Raw genomic sequence first — 23770 nt, 5'->3', positions numbered from 1 at the left:
GGCACATCCACAGTGGGGGGTGTGCAGGAGGCAGCTGATCGATGTTTCTCTCTCATTGATGTTTCTAACTCTCTATATCTCTCTCCCTTCCTCTCTGTAAAAAAATCAATAAAATATATATAAAAAAATATTCCTTACACAAATGAATAAATCTGCTGCTGCTCTGATCTTACTACCATGTAAAATGCAATGAGTTGTTACTTTGCACCAGGTACCACCTTATGTGCTCTTTAAGGATAATTGCATTTAATCCTAAAACAACCCATGAGGTGGGTGCTATTTTCTCCTTTACACATGAAAACCGAGGCCCAGAAATATTACATAATTTTCTAAACATCATATAATTTACACTAGCTAAATCTAAACCTAGTATTCTGATTATGGAGCCTTAAAGTCTTACAGAGAGCAGGAAGTATATTTTTACATTTCTTGTTTCCATGGAAAATTCTTTCCGCTGTCAACTGAAGGACTAGAAGCCCTGGGGGAAATGCTAGCCCAGGTGGTGTGAGCTTTCTCCTCCTCTCTCTGATCTAACAGGGTGTGGGTTTCAGACCTCGGCTCTCCTATGCGTTGTGGGCTGTAATTACTCAGATTAACGTCGCCGGATTCATAAAGGATTGAGTGAGGGAGAGGAGGCGGAGCTTGTCCCAGCAGTCCACACCCCCCGCAGATGGCAGGATATGGGGTGAGGGGCGAGAGCTGGAGATGTTTTACGACCTGGTCTTTCAGCGGGTTTGGTGGCGGGTGCTTTTTGCCTTTTGATCAGGCTTAGCATGTATAATTCTACAACCTGCCAAATCCCCCCCCCCTCTCTCTCACACACACACACACACACACACACACACGCACGCACGCAGAGGAAGAAAGAGACAGATAGGAGACGGAGATGAAATGGTTGCTCAAAGCCAAAGAAGGCTCAAATGAAATTGGAGCTGCTTAAAGGCTGCGGTGACTGACTCGGGTGGGGAGAGCAGTTAAGGAAGAGGTGGAGGCAGCGGTCCCTGCTCAGAAAGCCAGGATGTTCACTGCAAACCCAGAATCTGCAGAGCCCTCTGTGCCCTGCCTCTTCCCAGCGTCGCCAGAGGCAGAGCACCTGCGCCCGAGAACGTGCGTCCAGGGGCGCTGTCTGCGGGACCGAAAACGGCTGTAATCATTTAATAGCCTTTTGCTGGCTGCGCTAACCTAGCAGAGCGGGCGGTAGGCAGGCTCCAGAGTGCTGTCTGGCAAGATAGTTCCCGGCTTTAATCAAAATGATGAGTTTTCTGGAAGCTCTTTATTAACGTTCGCACCCAAATCCCCGAGATGGTAACAAAGGGATGAATGAAGAGCGAAGGGGAGGGGCTGAAACCTGCCGACTGAGCAGAGCTTTTCCTGAGCTTGTCACTCCCACACACCCCTCCCCCCACCTCCGCTCCTTTCAGCGGATCTAGCCTGGAACTCCTGCCTATATCTCTGTTTCCCACATGGTGACGAAACAGATATAGTTATAGTAATTGCCTCATTTGTATAATGCTTCAGGGTTTTCAAAGAGCTTTTACCTACAGCTCAGGATGTGGGTCTCCTAACTGGAGTGAGATTGCCAGGTCCCACCATTTAATAACCATGTGACCATTGGTCCTTAGTCTTTTTATATATAAAACAGATGTACCTATAAAACATGCATGGATATTGGCAATATCTACTTCCTATGGTGAGGAGCGAAAAATTACATTGCATGCAGATCTACTCAACCCGGTGCCACACAGAGAGGAAGGGCACAATAAATGTTAACTACATCCATAACCTTGATGTAGACAGGAGGGTGATCGTCTCCATTTTATGAATAAGGAAACAGGCTCAGAGATATTTATGTACATTGCTCAGGAATATATACTATCAAGTCATAGAGCCAGGCAGGCCCTCACATTCAGAAGAGCAAAGCAAAATAAAGAGAGGAAAAGAGATTTAAATACCGTGCATAATTCTCTAGCCCTCCTAAGAGCTTTCCTGAAAGTAAGACCCTTGGCCAGAATGACTTTGTGTTGTTCTGTTCGGGGAAGTTATTTTACATCAGATAAACCTCTCCTGGCCTTAGCTGATTGTCCAGGGCAGTTCAGAATAGGGGTTGGGGGTGAGTTTACAAGCCTGACACATATTCACTATCTTCAGGACCTTCCCTGGCTTTGGCATTGGCAAAGCCTCCAGCCCAGTCATTCCCAGTCACGGAAGATGAACTTCACCTGAGCTGGTTTAGCGCGAAAGAGGAAAATTGGGAATGTTGCCAAAAAGGCCCTGGGTAGTGCCTAAGGGAAGTGCCTAAACTGGATTACAGGATTAAGGGAAGTGGTCAGCTACCTCCAGAGGGCAGTTTTTAAGGTTGCAGATCTATATGCTTTTAAATATATATATGCGGTTCTGATTTTAAAATGTATTCCTAACTGTTGTGGAAAAATAAAAAAGAAGCAAAACCATTTACTATGATGATCATATTTTATTAAAAATTTCAAATCCTATTGGGTTGTTATCTGAATGTGAGGGGTCCACACCTGCTTGATGTGTGTCTGAAATCCTCGAGTCTAATCGATCCATTCACTTGTGTCTTGGCTGCTTGCTTTTCAGTCCTGTCTTTGTCTGCCTGTGAGTTAGGTCCCGGGAGCTGAGGGGAGGAGACTTGTGGGAGTCCCAGGATGGGGGAAGGGAGGCAGCACGGAAGGAAAAAACATTCCCTTGATTGACCGTTTGCTGGGACTGGCGCTGGGCCAGGGTTAGGGGCATACAAGGCGTGTCTTTCTCATCTTCTTCAGAGGGGAGTTATCTCCTTGATTCTGCCCCAAAGTCACAGCTATAGGCGAAGCTGGTCAAGGGTTTCAGTGCTCTTGACCAAAGGGACTCAGATCAGAAGGTCAGTAAATGTTGTTTGCCAGATCCTTAAGCTATTATTTCACCTGAAAGAGCCATCAGAGGTGTTTGCTTATTCATCAGCCAGAACAGGTTAGGCACAACGGTCTGTGAGGGGTCGAGAAAGCAGATCTTGTTCTGCTCTGAGGAGGATGCACCTGAACGGTCGTCTCGTTGCTTCTTGGAGTTTAGGCCACGTCAAACCCAACTAAGACTCCCAGCAAAGCCCAGAGAGCTCAATGACAGGTAAAAGGGCTCATTAACTCTTAGGGGTGCTGCTGTGAGGGGCTCCCTCGGCCAATAGGCATGGCCATTAATGTTCCTCAATTCTGCAAGATGAAGATATCTCTGAGCTCTGCATCTCCAGATGACAGTCCTAAAGGCCGCATGCAGAGTTCTGGGCGTGGTTGGAAAGAAATTTCCATCCTGGCCTCCTGTAAGAGCAATAAAGGACTGAAGGGTGGTGTTGAAACCCAATTCCCCTGGATGCCAAATCAGAGGCTTCTAAATACATTTCCCACTTTTGTCTTAGTCTGTCAGGGTCAGGGCCTGTGTTTGAAAGGTAAACAGGCAGATTCTGGCTGAGATCAAGTGCAGATTTGATTATATTAGATGAATCAAAGGAAGTAGTCTCAGAGTAAAAAATACCTACTGTCTCTATCCAAAGAGCTATTGTGGCAGTGAGCTCTGGCAGGGGAAACATGGTGTAGGGAAAGGGGTTTAGGGGAGAAAAGAAAGTTCCTTACTCCCTCCCCCTTTTGCTTGCTTGTACTTGAACTAAATTTGCAACATCCTTACCCTGCACCAAAAGCTCCACAACTCCAGCAAAGGAACAGTGCCAGATAAGAGAACATTGCTGTGATGTCAAAGGTTCCAGTGCCATGGCCCCTGAGGTCACTTTGCCCAGACAGACCATTATTCTTCCTCTCTAGCGCTGACCTCCACTCTTCTAGAAGTCATGGGTATACTTTATGGTGTGTCTTCCAACTAGACCCTTGGGAAAGTCTTGCCTTGAAAACCCTTGTGGATGTGTAATAATTTCCCCAAGTCTCAGTGTAAATTTAATCTCTTCTCTGGCATCTCCTTTGACTTTCTCAAGTATAATTAATAACTTTCTCCTCTTGAATCCTATAATACTTCACATGTACCTTGTTTGTTGCAGTTATCAAATTGGTTTATAGTTGCTTAAGTATAAGTTCCATCCAGACTGTAAGCACATTGAGGGAGGGGACTGGCCTTGGCAAGTGAGGTTGGCTCCCAGTGCTTTATCCAAACAAGCAGCCTGGTTCACAACAGGATCCCATTCTCTTATGCTGGGTAGTGTCCCTCGATGCCCACACTTACTCCATCCCTCCTCTGCTTCATGTCACCACTCCACAAGGTTATTAAAATAGAATTAGGATCAAATACAGTTGACTCTTAAACAAGGCAGGTTTGAACTACACGGGTTCACTTATATGTGAACTTTTTCAATAAGTAAGTATAATATTGTAAATGTAGTTTCTCTTCCTTATATTTTTCTTAATAACATTTTTTTCCTCTGGCTTAATTATAAGAATACATTATATAACACATATAATATACAAAGTATGTGTTAATACACTGTATATGTTATTGGCAAGGCTTCCAGTCAACAATAGGCTATTAGTAGTTACGTTCTTTGGGAGTCAAAAGTTATATGTAGATTTTTTTACTTGGGGAGGTGTGGGTATTCAGTGCCTTTAACAACCCCATGTTGTTTAAGGTTCAAGTGTAATTAATTCAACTACATTTACCTTTTTTTTTGGACAGAGTAGGTATCAAAATATATTCTGTAGCTGAAGTTTTCTTGAATTCATACACTAAAAGTAACATATTCTGCTTTTTTTTTTTTTACATTCTAAACTGCATCATGTATTTCTTTTTTGGTTTCTTTTCCCCATTAGCTGAAGACAAAGCATTTTGAATACAATTGCAGACAAGGCTTCTGAAATACCCTAGAACAGTGGTCTCAACCTTCGGACCCTTTAAATACAGTTCCTCATGTTGTGACCCAACCATAAAATTATTTTCGTTGCTACTTCATAACTGTAATGTTGTTACTGTTATGAATCGTAATGTAAATATCTGATATGCAGGATGGTCTTAGGTGACCCCTGTGAAAGGGTGGTTCGACCGCCAAAGGGGTCGCGACCTACAGGTTGAGAACCTCTGCGGCCTAGCAGTTCTTAAATTGGGGAGCACCATCCAGATGATGCAGAATCTATCATATCAGCTGCCTTTTAAGTTACCGTCGTTATTGAAACCTGTATTTAAAAAATTCTGACAGAACTTGGAGACTCCAGCAGTCCTTAGACTGGCTTAAGAAACAGTAGTGTAGTACCTGACATCAGGTGAGATTCAGGTATTTCAGTTTGTGAGGTGACCACAAGAAAAAATGTCCCAGGCTATCTGATTGCTCCAGGGAATGCCCTGTTTACAGTCGACCTCAGGGTATTCTGTTTTTCTTTTTCTTTTTCTTGGGGGCCAGGCGTGTCTGTGTAGCTTTTCCTATATTCTACCCACTAATGTGGCATGGAAGGCAAGTGCTGACTCCCTTACTGACTTGTGATGTTTTGTCTTTCAGAACCTGAGGCAGGAGAGGTGTCCCCTCCCGTCGGTGCTGGTGTCAACAGCAACAGCTGGACCTTTAAATACGGACCAGGCAACCCCAAACAATCTGGTCCCGGTGAGTTGCCAGACAAATTCATTATCCCAGGATCTCCTGCAATCATCTCCATCCGGCAGGAGCCCACTAACAGCCAAATTGACAAAAGTGACTTCATAACCTTCGGCAAAAAGGAGGAGACCAAGAAAAAGAAGAAAAAGAAGAAGGGCAACAAGACCCAGGAGAAAAAAGAGAAAGGGAACAGCACGACCGACAACAGTGACCAGTGAGGTCCCGTAATGGAAATAAGCCACTTAGCCAGTTTTCGTAATAATGGCAACTCTCTCCCGTGTAGCAACTCCCCCTCCTTTCTCCTATCCCCCCTCTCCAGAGACCTCAGAAATCTGCAGGAAGTTCCCTGAGTTTGTCTAGATCTCATTGGACAGGTTTTGTCTGAAAAGCTTTACTGAGTCTGGTGTGTTAACTCTTTCTCTCCACTCTGGCTTGTTTTCAGAACCTAAAAAGCAGACCCAAGTTTCCTTTCTCCTCCGCCGCAAAGGAGAGGCTTCCCAGCCCCGCCAGTGAGAGGTTGGACTCTCTGCCCTGAGCTCCGGGGATCCTGTCTTGATGACACTTGCAGGGCAGGCTGGAAGGTTTTAAGATCCAGCCGCTTGGGTATCTGTGGCCACTAGGCATGTGTGGCCACCAGGGGTATGTGAGTGCCACATTGGCTGGGATGGGCCAGCTTGAACTAGTTGGTGAAAGGAGGGCTGGGAAACAAAGGCAAATCGACACTGGGAGTTACCAGTCGGGAGGGGAGATGTGAAATGTAAAAGGAACCAGACTTTCTAAATCTTACAACTCAAGAGGCGGTGGCCACCCTCTATGAGCCAAACTGTCCTCATGGACAAGGCTTTAGCCGTCCCTAAAGTCTGTTGGCTGTGATGTCATTATACCTAAAACCTGAATTGTATCTACAAGTCAACAGTTCAGTGTTTAGCAGGGGGCCAGCCAGGGCAACAGAAGCAGATCTGATGCGTTTCCTGTACATGTCCTTGTGCTCACTTTATGAAAAATTCTTTTGCACACGGTGTTTATGAAAAGGCCAGATCCTTTTCCAATAACACATATGCAAAAGCAAAAGAGAAAACCCCAACACCTCACTTTATGCTGTTTGTTGTTTGATAGATTGATTTAAAACAGAGAAAATTATAACTATAAATCTTTAAAGAGAGCTATGATGAAGACAATTCCCCTAAACTCGCCTCAAAACTGAATTCAGTCTACAGCCATTTAAATGATCATTGCTGCTACAGAAGTGCTTTAAGAGAATTGCCTGGAACATCTGTATTATACCGGCCACCTGCCAATCACAGCTTTACTCTTTCAGGTCACTCTGGGGCTGCCTCTTGCATGTATTAATTACTAAATAAAAGGATCTTTCTCTCTCTTTTCTAAAAAACAATTACGTGCACTTTGAATACACAACCTTCTCTAGCCAACTATATCAAGACCCAGAAATTGAAGAAAAATATTGTTTTCTCATACACACAGTGAGCAGACTTTGCAATCCTCTAATTCTGTGATTTGTCTTGGTGCGCTAGCCTACACCTTCTCTTTGGTTTGTTTACCTTTTCTATAACACTCTGAATTGCTAATCTTGCTAACACCTATGATGTTACCTGAGATCAATCTCCCATATGTATGCTGTATGCTATTATAAGACTCCTGAAATATACCTACTCTGTGCTTGTGTATGTGAATGTTAATGCAACTATTACCTAGAGTGAACTTTAAGCTTTATTGTTGAATGTAATTCCATCATATTTCCTTTTGTACACCTGTGAAAAAGTGGACTAATGTTTTTTTAACCATTGTTAATCAGCTTTTGTGTATGTAAGACACAGTAAAATTTATTTCTTAAATCAAGATATTGGTGATTCAAGGAATTTTATTTATGGTCAGCCAAGAGCCGTCTCTTGCCAAGACTCCTGCTGGCAAGGGAATGGATAAAGCTGTTTTTTTCTAGTAACAATTCTGGGATGAATACTGAAGATATTCCCTGTGGGTATGCAAGCACAAAATTTACCAATCTGACCTCTTTCAAGTTGCAGACTGCTTTGAAATTCTAATGATGTCTGGAATATCAGCTCATAGAGAATAATAAAATTTACTGTCACCTTAAATAAGAAATGTTGATTTTGTTAAAATGTACAATTTAGAAGTTTGAGTAATTATATTTTAAAAGTTAACGTAAAAGAGGTAGGAGTCTGTTATTAAAACAAAAGCAGTAAATCTCAAAAAAAAATCTGTTTTCTCTATTTTCAGCTTCATTCTCCCATATTTTGAAGGGTGTGTAACTTCAGCTCTGCAGGATTGCATGGGGTAAAACTTGTTGCCAACACGTCTGAACCATTGCTACATTATAGGTTGTGATCATTTTGCCCCACTGAAACCCATGTATCTGACCTTACGTGCCTTTTGAATACTAGGAGAATCGGGCTAATTTATTAATGATGATAATTATAATGTAACTGTACAGCACTTTTTACCTTTGCAAAGTGCTTTCCAATCCATGTTAGTTACTAGTTATTACAGCTGTAAGGATAAAACACGTCATGTGGATTCATTTTTAATTGGTGCTACTGGTATTTCCTCTGTTATTGCTAATAAATGGAAAATGGTGGTATGAAAGAAATGGTGGTCATTTCTAAGTATAAGAATAGGAGGAAATAGGAGGCTGATTATCCTTAGCTGCTATTTCTGAGGAAAGTTGCAGTATGAAACTTACCACATCACTCCTTGGCTGTCTCCTTGGCTCTTATGTTCATTACTAAGGCACAACACCCAGTGGAATCAATAATCGAATGCCACAGTATTACTCAAATGGGCAGCCAGGAGGTTTCTGGGTCGCTTGCCAGTACCCTATGTCAGTCTTCTCCAGTAAGAGTTGCAACAAACCAATTATTATCACCAGAGGCCTCCAGTCATCTTGCTCATTATTTGTTTAGCCTTGCACCTCTCTACAATTGGGAAGTCAAATAATGCCCCCAAAGTGAGCTTTTATTGAGTCAGTGTATATGCCAGCCACTGTAATAGGTAGTTCAGTTCATGGTGCATGTTCTGTAACAAATTGACTATATTTTCCTTTTGTAGTTAAATATTCATGAGCATACATTGTAGATGCAGTGATTCTCAACTGGGAGCAATTTTGCCCCTCAGGGAAAAACGCCTGGAGACATTTTTGGGTTTTGGTACTTGGGTGAGAGTTGCTTCGGGCACCTAGTGGGTAGAAGCCAAGGATGCTGCTGAACAGCCCATAATACACCGAAAAGCCCCCAATAACAAAGAATTTTCCAACTCCAACTGTCAGTGCCAAATTTGAGAAACCTTGAGTTAGAGTGACCATATAATTTGTTGTTGGGTCCATTTAATAATGTCTTCAGGACACAAGTAAACTGGGCCTATTCCAGGCAAACTGGACTGTATGGTGACTCTACTTACAGAAAGAAATAAACCACAAAAGCTCTGCTGCTTACTAGCTGAGGAAACTTGGGCAAGCCACTCTATTTTTCAGCGTCACTTTCACCATCTATAGCATAAGAATAATTATAGTATGGACCTTATAGATTTGTGGGGAAGATTTAGTAAGATAATCTCAAAGAGGTTTTAGGTGTCTGGCCCACCGTAGTGCTTAATAAATAGTAATTATTAATAATAATTCTTTGTTTTCATCTCCACAGATTAAAATTTGAATAAGGAATGGTAAAATAATTCAATATAGACTGCAAGAAAAATATTTTTACCCCTCTACTTTTTTGCTCACTCCTGCTTTGAAATTCTAATGATGTCAGTTTCACAACTCTTTACCTATTTCTATTATAAATAATAAGCAGGTCTCTAACTAAGTGGCCAGGTGACCAGTCTTTTTATAGCTCTTCCACATCAATAATCAGTGATCTGAAAGTCAGGGAACAAATGTATCTGCATGTTCAAATGAATAGATTTCATGTGCGCTTAAGAGAGAAAGAGAAGAATCACCTCCAACAACTTCTTTTGGCAGGAGGGCAAAACACCGAAAGATCCACACACCTGCCTACTGTCCCACAGCTAATCAGGAAGAACCCAAGTTCTATTTTTTTAAGGGTCAGGCTATGTGATATGGGGTTCACATATACGGAGTGCAGGATTCACTCTTTAGAAGAATTGCAATTCCTCTAATTTTAAAGGGTGAAGCCCAGTGAAGGTTCAGAGCCTTCCTTAGCTGTTGGCTTTTAGGCTCCTAGGTAAGATTCTGAGTTTTAGGATCTTGTGTTAGTGTGTTTTATGTTATGAAATTCAATACTCAATCCTAAAGCATAAATGTGACTGATCAAACATTAATGCAATTCTAGTGTTAAATCTAGATTTTAAAACCACCAGAACATCAAGAAGTATGCCAAAAGCACACACAGAACTACAGATAAACTTCCCTATTACTTGAAAGCTAAAGAGCTTCCCTAAGAAATAGAAAGTGGGCCATTCCTTCACTCTATTTCATCATGTTTTCATAGTCTTCCTGCCCTCCTAGAAGGAGCTAATTCTCTCAGAATTAGCTTGGCTGTTGGCTATCAGAATATATAACTTGCAACCTAAAAATCCCTTCTGATTTCACACACACACACACACACACACACACACACCCTCCTATTATAATTAGGAAGGGGGTTTTACTAACAAGCCTTGTGCTACTCTCCCTTTGAAACTATGCCTAAAAGCAACCTTATTGTCAGAACTAACTAGGTAACATGTTTTGTTGGTTCCCATTTCCTCCTGGGGTTGGTCCGTGGGGAAATGCCTGCTGAAACATTAAATGATAAAATCTTTTGCCTAAAAAAAAAGTCTATGAGGTAGTTTGTGAGTTTAAGCTCCTGAGAGATAGACACTGGTAACTTTAGTTCTGTAGTATGGAGTCTAGTCTGAATAAAGAAATGAAGGAGCTTGGGTCATGGAAAATATAAAGTCCAGCAATTTCTTAGGTTATGCACTTACCATGCGACTTGGGCATTATCAACCCACAAAGAACGTGAACAATTCGGACAAGCACTCAGCCAGTAGCTGGTCTTAAAGCAGAGTGAAAAAATTTGCCAAAAGAGGTATAAAGGTACAGGAGATTGAATACTTTCCATTTTTAAGCTTTGCTTTCACTAGCCTAACTTAAATTTTGTGACACTGAATTTTTATTATAAAAGTGGTACATGTTCTTTCTTATAAATCAAAGAATCCAGAGGCATAGAAAGAAAAATTATTGATCTGATCACCAGCTTCTTTCAATTCTCTCTCACACAGGTATTCAGGTGTGTTTTTCCACATTTCTCTCTCGCTCTCGCTCCACACACACACATACGTACTGCTATTATAATTAGGATGGAGAGTTCAGTCAATGAGCCTGGTGCTATTCTCCCTTTGAAGTTGTGCCTAAGAGTGGTCTATAGCAACCCCATTGTTATAACCAGTTAGGGGAAATGTAGAGAATTAAACATATCTCATATGTATATCTATATCACATATGTTATATATGTCACATGTATATCTCACAGAAGTATAATTGCTTTCTTTTAAAAATAAAAACAAAATAATACCATGCTCATTACCCTGAAGGGATATATATATATATATATATATGATCAATAACCATATTATTCATTTGTATATTATTGATTTTTTAGAGAGAAGAAGGGAGAGAGAGAGAAATTTTGATTGGTTACCTCCTGCATGCACCCTGACCTGGGACTGAACCCACAACCTGGGTATGTGCTCTCACTGGGCATCTAACCAGCCACCTTTGGGCATACAGAATGATGCTCCAACCAACTGAGCCACACCAGCCAGCGCAAAGGTTCTTTTTTAATATACTTTATTGATTTTTTTACAGAGAGGAAGGGAGAGGAATAGAGAGTTAGAAACATCGATGAGAGAGGAACATCCCCCACCAGGGATGTGCTCGCAACCCAGGTACATGCCCTTGACCGGAATCGAACCTGGGACCTTTCTGTCCACAGGCCGATGCTCTATCCACTGAGCCAAACTGGTTTCGGCGCAAAGGTTCTTTTTTAAAAACTTACACTAACATGGAGATTTCTCCAGGTCAACTCTAAATCATTATTTTAAACTAGAGGCCTGATGCACAAAATTCGGGCAAGAGTAGGCCTTTCTTCTCCCAGCTGCCAGCACCGGTTTCCCTCTGGCACCCTGGACCTGGGCTTCCCTCGCAGCCCTGGCTTTATCCAGAAGGTCGTCCGGTCTAATTAGCATATTATGCTTTTATTATTATAGATTCCGGTACAATTCCACATAATGATCTGATCATAATGGTTAGGTCTGATCAAATAATTGAATCAATACCCCTCCCTGGGAACTGACCTTTAGACCACTTCACAACGGACATTCCCTTTCACTTAGACCTCATTCCACTTGCTAAGACCATTATCCTTCCCCTCTGGACCTTCCTAGGATCTGGACCTGCCCAGAGAATTCTTCACCCAGAAAAAGTCTGCCTAGAGTCCTTTAAATCTCTGATTCTCTGGCTCTGGATGCTGGTGCCATTTGGGGGCTCAGCTCATCTGGTATCCAGATGAGCTAATAAATTCATAATCTTTCACCACTTTGGCCTCATGCATTCCTCCTTTAGCAACCCTAACATTTGGTGCCTAAACCTGGGAAGGTTCCACAGGGAAGAGGAGCCATTGCCCAGGCTCAGTCACCCGAGTTTGCTACTTGGAGAGCAGTAGGCAGTGGCAGCTCGTCCTGGGCTTACCTCCAAATGCTACTCGGGTGACTCGATTAGGCCCCCCTTCCTATGGGCCCACCAGCCAAGGAGGATCCTGGATCAGGAACCTGTCCGTCTCCATTGCTGACCCTCATCTCACACCTGCCAATCTTCTCTAGGTGAGTGATGTTTCTCAATTTCCCTCGTCTCGAGTCTTCTGCCCACTCTCTCTCTCACTGACTTTTGAAAGTCTCTTGTCTCGAAAGTCCTAGCACTAGGCCAGAAGACTCCTCAGCTGTTCAGCTTTGGGTCCTTCTGGATTGAGACACCCAGTCTGGAGGGTCACCCTCATTTCTCATGGTGATTTATTTAGCAGTGAGGACACCTTTGGAATTGTGGTCTTACTCACCCTTCCTCTCTCGTGGGCCATGCTACACTCCCTCTGCACACTCACGGGGGAGATCAGGCCCAAGCACCTAATTTTCTTTTTCTTTTTAAAAAAAATATATTTTATTGATTTTTTTACAGAAAGGAAGGAAGAGGGTTACAGAGAGTTAGAAACATCGGTGAGAGGGAAACATCGATGAGAAAGAAACATTGATCAGCTGCCTCCTACACACCCCCTACTGGGGATGTGCTCACAACCAAGGTACATGCCCGGAATCGACCCTGGGACCCTTGAGTCCACAGGCTGACACTCTATCCACTGAGCCAAACCGGTTAGGGCCTCATTTTCTTTTGTAACACTGTTTGGTCACAATATAAACTAGAAAGTAAGTCTCAATGGCCTGAAAACTGCACTTTCAATTTTAACCCATTGTGAGATTTAGATAATTGCTATCACCACAATGGGAAATGGTCAGAGATTCCTTACATCCAGGCCTTTTTCATAAGTTAATTCATAATCCCTCACCACTGTGGCCTTGTGCATTCCTCCTTTGGCTACCCTAACAACAAAGTCATAATGCATTCAGCTTTTCCTCTATTAACGGACAATTGAGTTACATTCAGATTTTTGCTCTAAAAACAAAACAAAATAGCACTTGTGTGCAATGATAAATTCAGTACCTGAGCTTTATAAAACCTGGGCTGGGTGTATCCCAAACAGGAAATTTGGAAGGCCTTTGTGAACTTTATGTGTAATAGTGCTAGTTTTACTTTCTGTAGTATACTTTTCCTCACATAAATAAAAATATAAATCTTTTAAATTATTTACATATACTCCATAATATGGCTATACTATAATTGATTTAACCAGTCCCTGTTAATAGATAGTAAAGGTTTTCCAAAACTTTACTACTATAAACAGTGCTACAATGAACATTTTTTAAAACCATATTTGGCATATTAGCCCAATATTCCTTCAGGATATGCTCCAAAAATTGGAATTACTAAGTTAAAAAATATGCACATTAAACTTTTTTTATACATATTACAAAATTGGCCCTAGAACTACAGTATACTCCTACCAATAGTTTATGAGAATTTTTACACCTTGCCTAACAATGGATATTATCCGCCATTCTCATCTTTGAAAATATGATAAGCAGAGCATTGTGATTTAATTTGTGTTTAATTACCATAAATTGCACAATTTTTTAATCTCTCCTATCAGAAGATTATACTTATGGTATGATACAGAATTGTAGAGTAAGCTATGACAGTTGGCTTTTCTTTTTGTAATGCAAGTGCCTGACTTAAGCGTTGATTGGCAAGGCAAAGCCACTTCAAAGATGGCTATCTCAATAAACACATTACCAGCCACTTGAGTTAATGAAGAGCCTGGCCACGCCCCCTACACTCCCAGCCCCCAGGCTCCTTTGTTTCAGAGACTTTGGTTAATTTCGATAACTGACCATTTGGCCCGCTTGCCTTTTCTCTTCTTGCACTTTAAATTCTCTCTTATGTTTCAAATTCACCAATAAAGAGTGAGCCCATGAAGCCCTAGGCCAGTGGTTCTCAACCTTGGCTGCGCATTAGAATCACCTGGGAATCTTTTTTTTTTTTTTTAATATATTTTATTGATTTTTTACAGAGAGGAAGGGAGAGAGACAGAGAGTCAGAAACATCCATGAGAGAGAAACATCGATCAGCCGCCTCCTGCACATCCCCCACTGTGGATGTGCCCGCAACCCAGGTACATGCCCTTGACCGGAATCGAACCCGGGACCTTCCAGTCCGCAGGCCGACGCTCTATCCACTGAGCCAAACCGGTTTTGGCACCTGGGAATCTTTTTAAAATCCTGATTTCTGGGCTTCATCCTTTGGAAATTCTGTCTCTTTGTTATGGGGTGAGGCCGCAACATTAGTAACAAAGAAACAGAATTTCCGGAGGATGAGGCCCAGAAATCAGGATTTTAAAAAGATTCCCAGGTGATTCTAATGTGCAGCCAAGGTTGAGAACCACTGCCCTAGGCCCTCACCCACAATCTCAATAAAAGCAGAACCCCAGGCCTGTGCTCTCTCGTGCTCCATGTGTGGTTCCAGGTGTGCTGTGTAATTTGCAGGATCTGTAAGTAATACTCCCCAAAGCTTCCTGATGGTTATTGTTGAGGGCATGTTGCTATGATAAGAACCACAAGGGCCAGCCCAGCCTCAACTTTGGTTATTGATAGGCTGAGACTGGCACACAACAGGTGTCAATTATTTACCAGAATACAAGATGCCTTCAAGACTGAGCAGCAAATTTGGCTTTAAAACAGCGTGAAAAATTGATGGTGTTATTTGGCTCAGTAGATATATTACATAGAGTGTGTGATCTCAGAATCAATGTTCAGTCCACATATTCGTGCAATGGATAATTACTGTAATAAATGCAGACTTGCATTTCAGTGGAAAGAGCATTAAGCCTGTGTCCCAAAGGGCTTGCTAGATCAGGAGCTTAGAAACTGTTGAGTATAGTGGGCCAATGGCCTTGCTCTAGAGCTGTACCCTTCAGTCTTCATAGTGACTTGAGACTAAACTAGAACATTCAAGATTTTCCTGCAAAGGAGCCCACATGTCATTGTTTAGAAGTTTCACTAACTCCCCAGGTAGCAGACCTGGAGCCTGTCCTGTGTGGGTCTAAGGTTTATTGAAAGAATAGGTGATGTGTGTAAATAATAAGAAAGTGAATTTTGACACTAATGTCTAATCATACACCAGGAGAGATAACTGATTTAAAAGAATATCTGTAAAGATCTTAGAACAGAGGAAGTTTTTAATAAATGTGAGCCATTTTTAAAAAGTTGACAACATGGCACTTGAACCCATTTTGAATGACTGGAAATCAATTTCTATTCCTTTCTTCCTTTTTCCTCCCAACTCTCCAATTCATCCTCTTTCCCATGTGCTTTCCCTTCCCCCTAATTCTTTTTATTCCTCCTCACTATTTCCCCCCTCCTCTTTCTCTTTCCTCTGCTCTTCTTCCTCATTCCCATACTATCTTTATTAAACCCTTTCTCATCTCCAGTGAAAATCAGGTTATAGTTAAAACTCTCACCCAGCTGGGGTGGCTCAGTGGTTGAGCATCGACCTAAGAACCAGGAGGTCATGGTTTGATTCCCAGTCAGGCCACATGCCTGGGTTGTGGGCTCAATCCCCAATGTGGGGTGTGCAGGAGGCAGCCAATCAATGATTCTCTCTCATTAGTGATGTTTCTATCTCTTTCTCCCTCTCCCTTCATCTCTGAAATCAATAAAAATATATTTAAAAAATAAAACTCAATAACAACTCAGAAAGTCAACATGCTGCAAAAAATTCATTTACATAAAGTGAATCTACATAATATTTACTTGGGTTGAAATTTAATTTTTCCAATCCAACAAATTTCCTAGGGCATGCTGAATGTATCCTTTTCTCATATTTGCATGCTTTAACAGTAAGTTAAGTTGATTTTCTGCCTTATATTTCAAGGGTTTCTTCTGGATACTTTCAAAGAATTTTTATTTTAATTTCAAGAAAACATGCACATTGTTGGCTACTAGTCAAAAAGAGAGAGTGTCCAGAAAAAGTTGGTCACTTACAGATAACTATTCCCTTCTAATTTAAAAAAAAAACCTCATATAATTTTGTATTTTTTTTTCACTTCATTCCCTCACTATTTGCTTGCCTGTGGAGTAAGTGAGAAAGCAGAGGTCAAGAAAAGGAAACTTGGAGATAATGGATTGGCTGAAGGTAGATGAAAGAGTTTTCACCCATACCATACAACAAACATAAATGCCATTTGGACTAAAGAATTAAATATAAATTAAACCATAGAAGAACTAGAGTAAAACAAAAATGCATGTCTATTAAACACCTTATTAATAGGCTGAGACTGGTACACAACAGGTGTCAATTATTTAGCAGAATACAAGATGACTTTAAGTATCTGAGCAGCAAATTTGGCTTTAAAACAGTGTGAAAATGGGAGAAGAAGCTTCTAAGTTTAGAGGCAGTAAATTGAAGCAGAAAAAAATAGAATGGATTTGATTACACACATTTATTTCATGTCCATAGGTTAAAAGGCAAACTGCCAAAAATATTAACAGAAAATATAATAAAGAATTATTCATATTGTAGAAAGAAATCATACAAATTAATAAACATGCTCAGTCTTTAAGAGATATAAACAGACCAGAGAATTTGAAAATATTTTGGAAAATCATCAACTGTTTAACCTCATTAATAATCAAAGGCAAAAAATATGAAACAATTAGATATCATTTGTCACCCATGAAATTATTAAATTTTTTAACAATCAGAATTTCTGATCTTTACAAAGATGTGAGATGACACTTCTCCACTCCTTCCATTCTGGGGGAGCACTAATGACTTGATCCTTCCAGTCTCTACCTGATCCTTCACTCCTTAGGGATGTCTATTACATCTATTTACTTTTTTGAATTTAAAAATCGTATTAAAAGTTTGAAATACATAAATTAGAATGAATAGTACAATGAACCCTCATATAGCCATGATTCAGCTTTGAACAATTATCATTTTGCCAGTCCTATTTTATTTATCTCTTTACTTCCCCTCCCCTGGAATGTTAAAGTAAATCCAAGATATTCATTATTTCACCTGTACACAATAATGGCAAATAGCAAAAAGGAAATAAACACTCAAAAAGGATAAATTGAAAGAAGCACATGAAACCTAAAACATTTATTATAAATATGAACATTATAGGTATGCAATAGTCCCTTAGAAACTAACAGGCTAAAAACAAATTTTTGAACTACCTAGAAATGGGAAAAATATACTTTTTAAAAGATGCAAAATTATTCAGAAAACATTGGACAAACTCAGGACAACCTGTATGATGTACATACATAAGAACAGTGGGATTGTTAATGCTGGCTAAACCTAGAGTCTCAGGTAGAATTGCCAGATTTAGCAAACAAAAATATAGAACAGCCAGTTAAATTAAATTTCAGATAAATAGCAAATAATTTTTAGTATGTCTCATGCAATGTTTCATGCAATAGTGGGAACATATTTACACTAAAATATTATTGTTTTATCTGTATTATTTGTTTACTGATAATGCCTGGGCTCAACTACAGGCAAAATGAATCAGAATCTTTGGGGATGTGGCCTGGGCATTCGTATTTTTTAAAATTCCCTAGGTCAGAATCACTTAATTCACAGTAAGGATTAAGAACTAGTGCTCTTGCTTGGCCCAGCATGGCTCAGTGGTTGAGTATCAACCTAGGAACCAGTAGGTCACGGTTCAATTCCTGTCATGCCTGGGTTGTAGGCTCGATCCCCAGTGTGGAACATGCAGGAGGCAACCAATCAATGATTCTCTCTCATCATTGATGTTTCTATCTTTCTCTCCCTCTCCCTTCCTCTCTAAAATCAATAAAAATATATTTAAAAAACACACACAAAAACAATGCTCTCTAGCAAATGCTAATTTTAGCTGAATTAATTAGGTAAATTGGCATCAGAAAAAAATTGACTTTAGTTGAAATGGCATCTGGTGCGCTAAATCCCCATCACCCCCTTAACATGCTCCTTATAAAAGGCTGTCCATCCCTCTTGGTACTCTGTGTCCTTCTAGGAACCTAATTCCTTTTGTAGACATTACTGACAGGTTCCCACTTTGAATCTGATATCTGCCTCTGGCTGCCCTCTTTGCATAAGTGAGGTCTCTTTTGAGAGGAGCAGTTTGCATTTCTTGCAAGAAGCTAAGGCTTGGAACTGAAGATGTGAACATTCTTTTCATCTTGGAGGTTGAAACACCTGGTCTCCAGTCACCAATGTCTCGGAAATCCCCTTTGAAAGGTATGGGCACTTTTATTTTTCACTTGCCTAGAAGGAGAAACCGTAAGTTGATGACTTGTAATTGTCAGGGACATAATCAGAGGCAAACTCAGGTATCCTAATTCCTACTTAATTAAGTTGATTTAAGAAAAGATGCCATGGGCCCTAGCCAGTTTTCTCAGTGGATAGAGCTTCGGCCTACAGACTGAAGGATCCCGGGTTTGATTCCAGTCAAGGGCAGGTACCTCGATTGCAGGCTCCTCCCTAGCCCAGGCCCTGGTCGGGGTGCATGCAGGAGGCAACCAATCAATGTGTTTCTCTCACATCAATATTTCTCTCTGTCTTTCCCTCTCTCATTTACTCTCTCTAAAAATCAATGGAAAAATATCCTGGGGTGAGGATTAAAAATACATACATACATACATACATACATACATACAAAGATGCCATGATCAAACTCTCCAATACTGCTTAGTGTTGCTCAGAAAAAACAACACAGACCAGACTTTTACTTCTGCAGACTTTTTCCAAAACAAACTGTCACCTGAAAAGCACTTCTTTCTCCTCTGTAGCTAAGGTGCTATCTGCCTCCTCATCAGCTCCCGATGACTAGGCTGGCAGAGAAGAATGGGCTGTTATTTGGTGCCAAATTGGATCTGCAGACATTCAGTGAAGTAAGACTAGAGAATTATTACAGTGACTCAGTATGTGTGTGTCTGTTTGTGATTTTTAGCAATGATAGCAAGCAAGACTTCCTTTTAATTTCCTTTTAAATATTAGGGTGTTTCAAAATGTCCACAGTTACTGATTAGGTCACTGTGTTTCTGATCTCGGTGATAGAAAGTAGCCAACTTTTAAACTGAAAAATAATTCATCTGGGAGGCTCTAGTTACACTTTCCATATTTCAAGAGTACTCTTCCTAGCCACAGGGGAAACATGCGCGCTCTCCAGCTCAGTGCTGCTTTTTAGGTAGCTTTGTTGTCCTTTGGTTATCACAGGCCATTGCCCCAGGTGAGAACGGGCAGCACTGATAGACAACTGTCATTCCAACGTTCTGACCTCCTGAGAAGCATGGGCTTCAGGAGTGAATTTGTTTTCAAAATGGGTAGAAAGTCAGGACTTTGATTCCTTCTATGGATAATATGTAAAGCAGCAGAAAGAAACTTTCATGCCAGATGCCAACTGCCCCTTGTCTCGCTTCCAAACCTGCATTGGAGGAGTCAAAAGGGGTTTCGATATGGCCCAGTTTCAGCTCAATGAAAGCCTCATAATTCTGACTGTTCTGACAAGTTTCCCATTCCTCACCCCCAAGCCATAGGCTTACCAACATTATCAGCCATTGGGATTAGCAATGTAGCTTTACCATTTATGTTAGTTTCCAAAAGTTCAGAACTCCCCATCAACTCTTTTGCCCCAGAGAGTAACTCCCATGTTCCGTAGATTTCCTTTTCCTGTGTTATTTCCACTCTATTCAACTCCTGAAACCCTTCCACTGTGCTCTTTTGTCAGTCAGCAAAATCCCTTACATGCTTGGCCTCTTTCCTGAACACTCACTGTCTTACAAAGAAATGTCCACTTCTTTATTTTTCTTAAAATGTAGCCGTGGTTTCTCCTTAAAACTAATACTCCTGGGCCTAGAAAGAAGAAATTCTCTTTGCTCCTCACTGTCACTTCCAGATCACTCTACTTCTCTTCTGCCTAACAACGTTCAGTTTAGAATCTCACCTCTCTCTGTGGCAGACATCTACTGACCTTATGTCACTCATCCTCACTTCTTGAAGATTTTAACTACTGATTCTTCATCATCTTCTTCAGTATTTTTCCAGCCATAATATGTGAAATAAATATATATATATATATATATATATATATATATATATTTCCTCTAATAGTCTAGTCTCTCCATTCCTTGACCTTCTCCATTCCAACTAGCCAACACTCTACCCACCTCAGCCACTTACACCCAAATCAGATATAGACTTCAAGTTATCAATACCTGCAATACTTCCCTAATATCAATTTTAAGCATCAGACCATATGGCTACTTCCTCCAATTTAAAAGTAAGTTTTAAAAATCATGACACATCACTGCTAAATAATGCAGCATGCATCTCCTAAATATAAGGACATTCTCCTACATAATCATGATGATATTTTCACCCATAAGGAAATTAATGTTATTTCAATTATTCTAATTATATATATGCTCCATATTCAAATTTTGCCAATTATCCCCCAAATGTAGTTTTCTTTCAAACGATGATCCAATTTTATTTCACTCATTGCCTTTGGTTATTATTGATGTTCAGTCTCTTTCAAGCTAGAATGGCTCCCCTACCTGACTTGTTTTTCATATAATTGACTGCAAAAAAGTGTCCTGGCTAGTTATCTATTCCACATTCTAGACTTGTCTAATTCTGTCCTCTCGTGATTACACTAAGGTTAAACATTTTTGGCAAAAAAACTATATGTGTGTATATATGGCACCCCTACATACATATAGCCTCTCATTAGAAGACATATAGTTTCAGATTGTCCCCTATTGGTGAAGGTAAACTTGGTTACTTGGTTAAGGCAATGACTGCCACATTTCTACAAATATACCTTTGTAGATGTATATTTTCATCTTGAAATTAGTAGGTCATTTGTGGGATGATACTTTGAGGACTTGTGATTATTATTCTCCCTAAATAATTTCACCCAATGGTTTTACTATCCACTTATGTTGTTTGTTGATTATGCTGGAGGGTTATCAAATGTTAACTTTCTCATTCTATCATTCCTTCTTCATTTAGTAGCTATTTTTTTTCTGGACGGAAGAGTTTCCTCTATTCCCTTTCTCCTCTCTTAAGTATGAATGTGGAAAAACAGACATTTCAAAAACTTTTCATTTATTGATTTGAGAGAGAGAGGACGAGAGAAAGAGAGAGAGAAACTTCAATTTGCTGTTTCACTTGATTATGCATTCATTGGTTGATTCTTTTTTTTTTTCCTATGAAGTGTATACTTTATTTAACATTCTAATAAGCCATATTTACATATTATATAAATGCCTGAAGTCTTAATATAAAATAGGGATAAAATGCCTCTAAAAGAATCATACTCCGTATGGAGTGATTTTACTTATGGAAGACCTTCTGTTTACAAAAATTTACAATTTATATAAATTACTGTCTTCCAAATTAGGTGATTTTTAATAATCCACATAATTCTGGTGACTTTACAAATAGGTGTACAATAAAACTTGGAAACAGTCACAGCATTTTCCTGCGGACAATTTGTTTTGGGAAGGAAGACGGTCTCTTCCTGTTCTTCCCCAGAGCTTTTCCCGTCTCCTCGATGGTTCTCCTCGGCCTGCTCCTCACTCTCTCAGCTGGGGTTGCCAAGGGAGAAATGAGCTTAATCTCTACTGGAGGAGGTGACCAACTGTCTTTCTCTGTGGTTCTGCTTGCTTGTTTTGTTTTTCCAGTCCTCATTCTTTTCACTCTTTGCTGTCCCACAGCATCATCTTCCAGTTCCTGCACAAGTTGGGGTGTCTTAGACATGTTCTTCCGCCTGGTCCTCAGAGCAGGAGGTGAGAGGACAAATGGAGAAGATAAGTCTGAGATGAATTCTTTCAGCTGTTCAGGAGCTTCTACTTTTATAGCTTTATCTTTCCTTGAAACCTTTGACACAGGAGAAAATAAAGACTCATTTTCTGGTGCAGAAAAGTCTGGCAGTAAAATGGCCTTGCTAGACCTAGTCCTTGTGCTACGGGAAAACTGAGTCACAGGAGTTTTGGCAAGTAATTTTTCTTCTCGGTCCTTGGGTTCCTTCTGCGCCATGTCTTCATCTATGTATTTTTCAGGTATTGAGCGTAATGAACGTTTTTGGCTTTGATTTTCAATCCTTTTTGTAGTCTTTTTCTTAGAACTCATCACTGTAACAAGTTCCTCATTTGGCACTAAAACTGATTTTTCTAAAGCTGGTTTTCCAGCCTCAGTATTTTCACTTTTAGCTGGGGTGTTTCTCGCAGATCTCTTTTGAACTTTGCTCTTCTTAGGACTGTTCTCTTCCTTAACAGCCTCGGATCCTACATCCAGTGATGGATTAGTTTTCCTTGGTCTACCACGTTTCCGAGGTGTAGCAGGTATATCACCTTCTGCTTGAAGAGTCAAAGAAGATGAATCAAGTTTAGAGTCTTCTCTAACATCTGATGCCTTAATGTCTCTCTTTTTAACCATTGGTTGATTCTTGAATGTATCCTGACCAGGGATCTAATCCACAACCTTGGCCTATCAGGACAACACTCTAACCAACTGAGGTACCCAGCCAGGGCAAAACAGTATTCTTCAAATGCACTTCAATTCTTTTATTGCCTCTAACCCTGTGTCTATGCTTTTCCCTATTACTAGGTCACTGTTTCCCTTCTTGGATAAATCCTCATGTTTCAGAGCCCAGCCTTTCCTAACCTTTGACCACTACTCCCACATGCAGTTTTGAGTTATTCTAGTACCCTGTATTCTTCTTATGGTAGCCTGTCACACACTTATTGCAACAATCTGATTGCCTATATTGCCTGTAGAATCCAAGCTTTGTGAGGCTGAAATGGTGCCCATCTCATTCAACATATTTCCTGACCCTAGGATAGGCCAAACACATAGAAGATACTTAATAACATTTAGTAAATGAATGACTATACTGCTGAATGAGTGTTAGGTGAAATGAAATAATTTTTTAGAAGTCCCTTGACTTTTCACTTCTATGAAAAAGAGCTGGCACAGATTATTTAGTGATCACATTCTAAAACTTCTTTACTGGGTCCATGTGAAGGACTTATGAGCTCTGTGTACACGATTAAGAGGTCTAATGATCATGATGGTGATTATTAAAAACAGCCTCATATTGTATCAACACAAGTAATACGAAGGACTAGTTTGCAAACATCAATGTATCATGTGGGGGCCTTAGAAAATGCTTTGAGAACCATTGATTGGGTTTGATAAAATGAGAAATTCAACAAAGGACCACCATCTTTCCATCTCAAGTTTTATTTCCTAAACCCACAGCAGTATTTCCTGCCATATTTTTGACATAGTTTCTCCATGTGACTTTCAGGGCACATTCTCTCCCAAATTTCTTCCTACCACACTGGCTGCTCTTCATTAGTCTTTTTTGCTAGCTTCTCTCCATTTTGTATACCTTCTAAATTAAAGTACCCTAGGATTGACCATCTTCCTATCTTCACTAATTCCCTAAATAACCACATTTAGTTTCATTGCTTAATTATGTTTTTCTAATCTTTATT

The 23770-nt window shown here is 40.3% G+C and overlaps 1 protein-coding gene across 12 annotated transcripts in view; it reads left to right on the top strand.

Annotated features, from left to right (window-relative positions):
- LOC139010400 (protocadherin alpha-C2) overlaps positions 1-7432 on the top strand; it is a 171271-nt gene extending 163839 nt beyond the window's left edge. For 11 of the 12 annotated variants that reach the window (XM_070414794.1, XM_070414793.1, XM_070414795.1 and 8 more), the window contains exon 4: positions 5483-7432. In XM_070414794.1, the coding sequence (XP_070270895.1) occupies positions 5483-5793 (311 nt within the window). In that variant the 3' untranslated portion in view covers positions 5794-7432. The remainder of the gene's footprint in view (positions 1-5482) is intronic. The other variant, XM_070414800.1, reaches the window with a different exon arrangement.
- Positions 7433-23770: the final 16338 nt, after the last annotated feature.

The sequence above is a fragment of the Myotis yumanensis genome, unplaced genomic scaffold (assembly GCF_028538775.1).
Source record: "Myotis yumanensis isolate MYYU_CA2020_CCGP unplaced genomic scaffold, mMyoYum1.0.hap1 SCAF_5, whole genome shotgun sequence".
NCBI classification, from domain to species: Eukaryota; Metazoa; Chordata; class Mammalia; order Chiroptera; family Vespertilionidae; genus Myotis; species Myotis yumanensis.
Note: the sequence above shows the minus strand (reverse complement) of the source record. Positions and strands in the feature narration are given on the sequence as shown.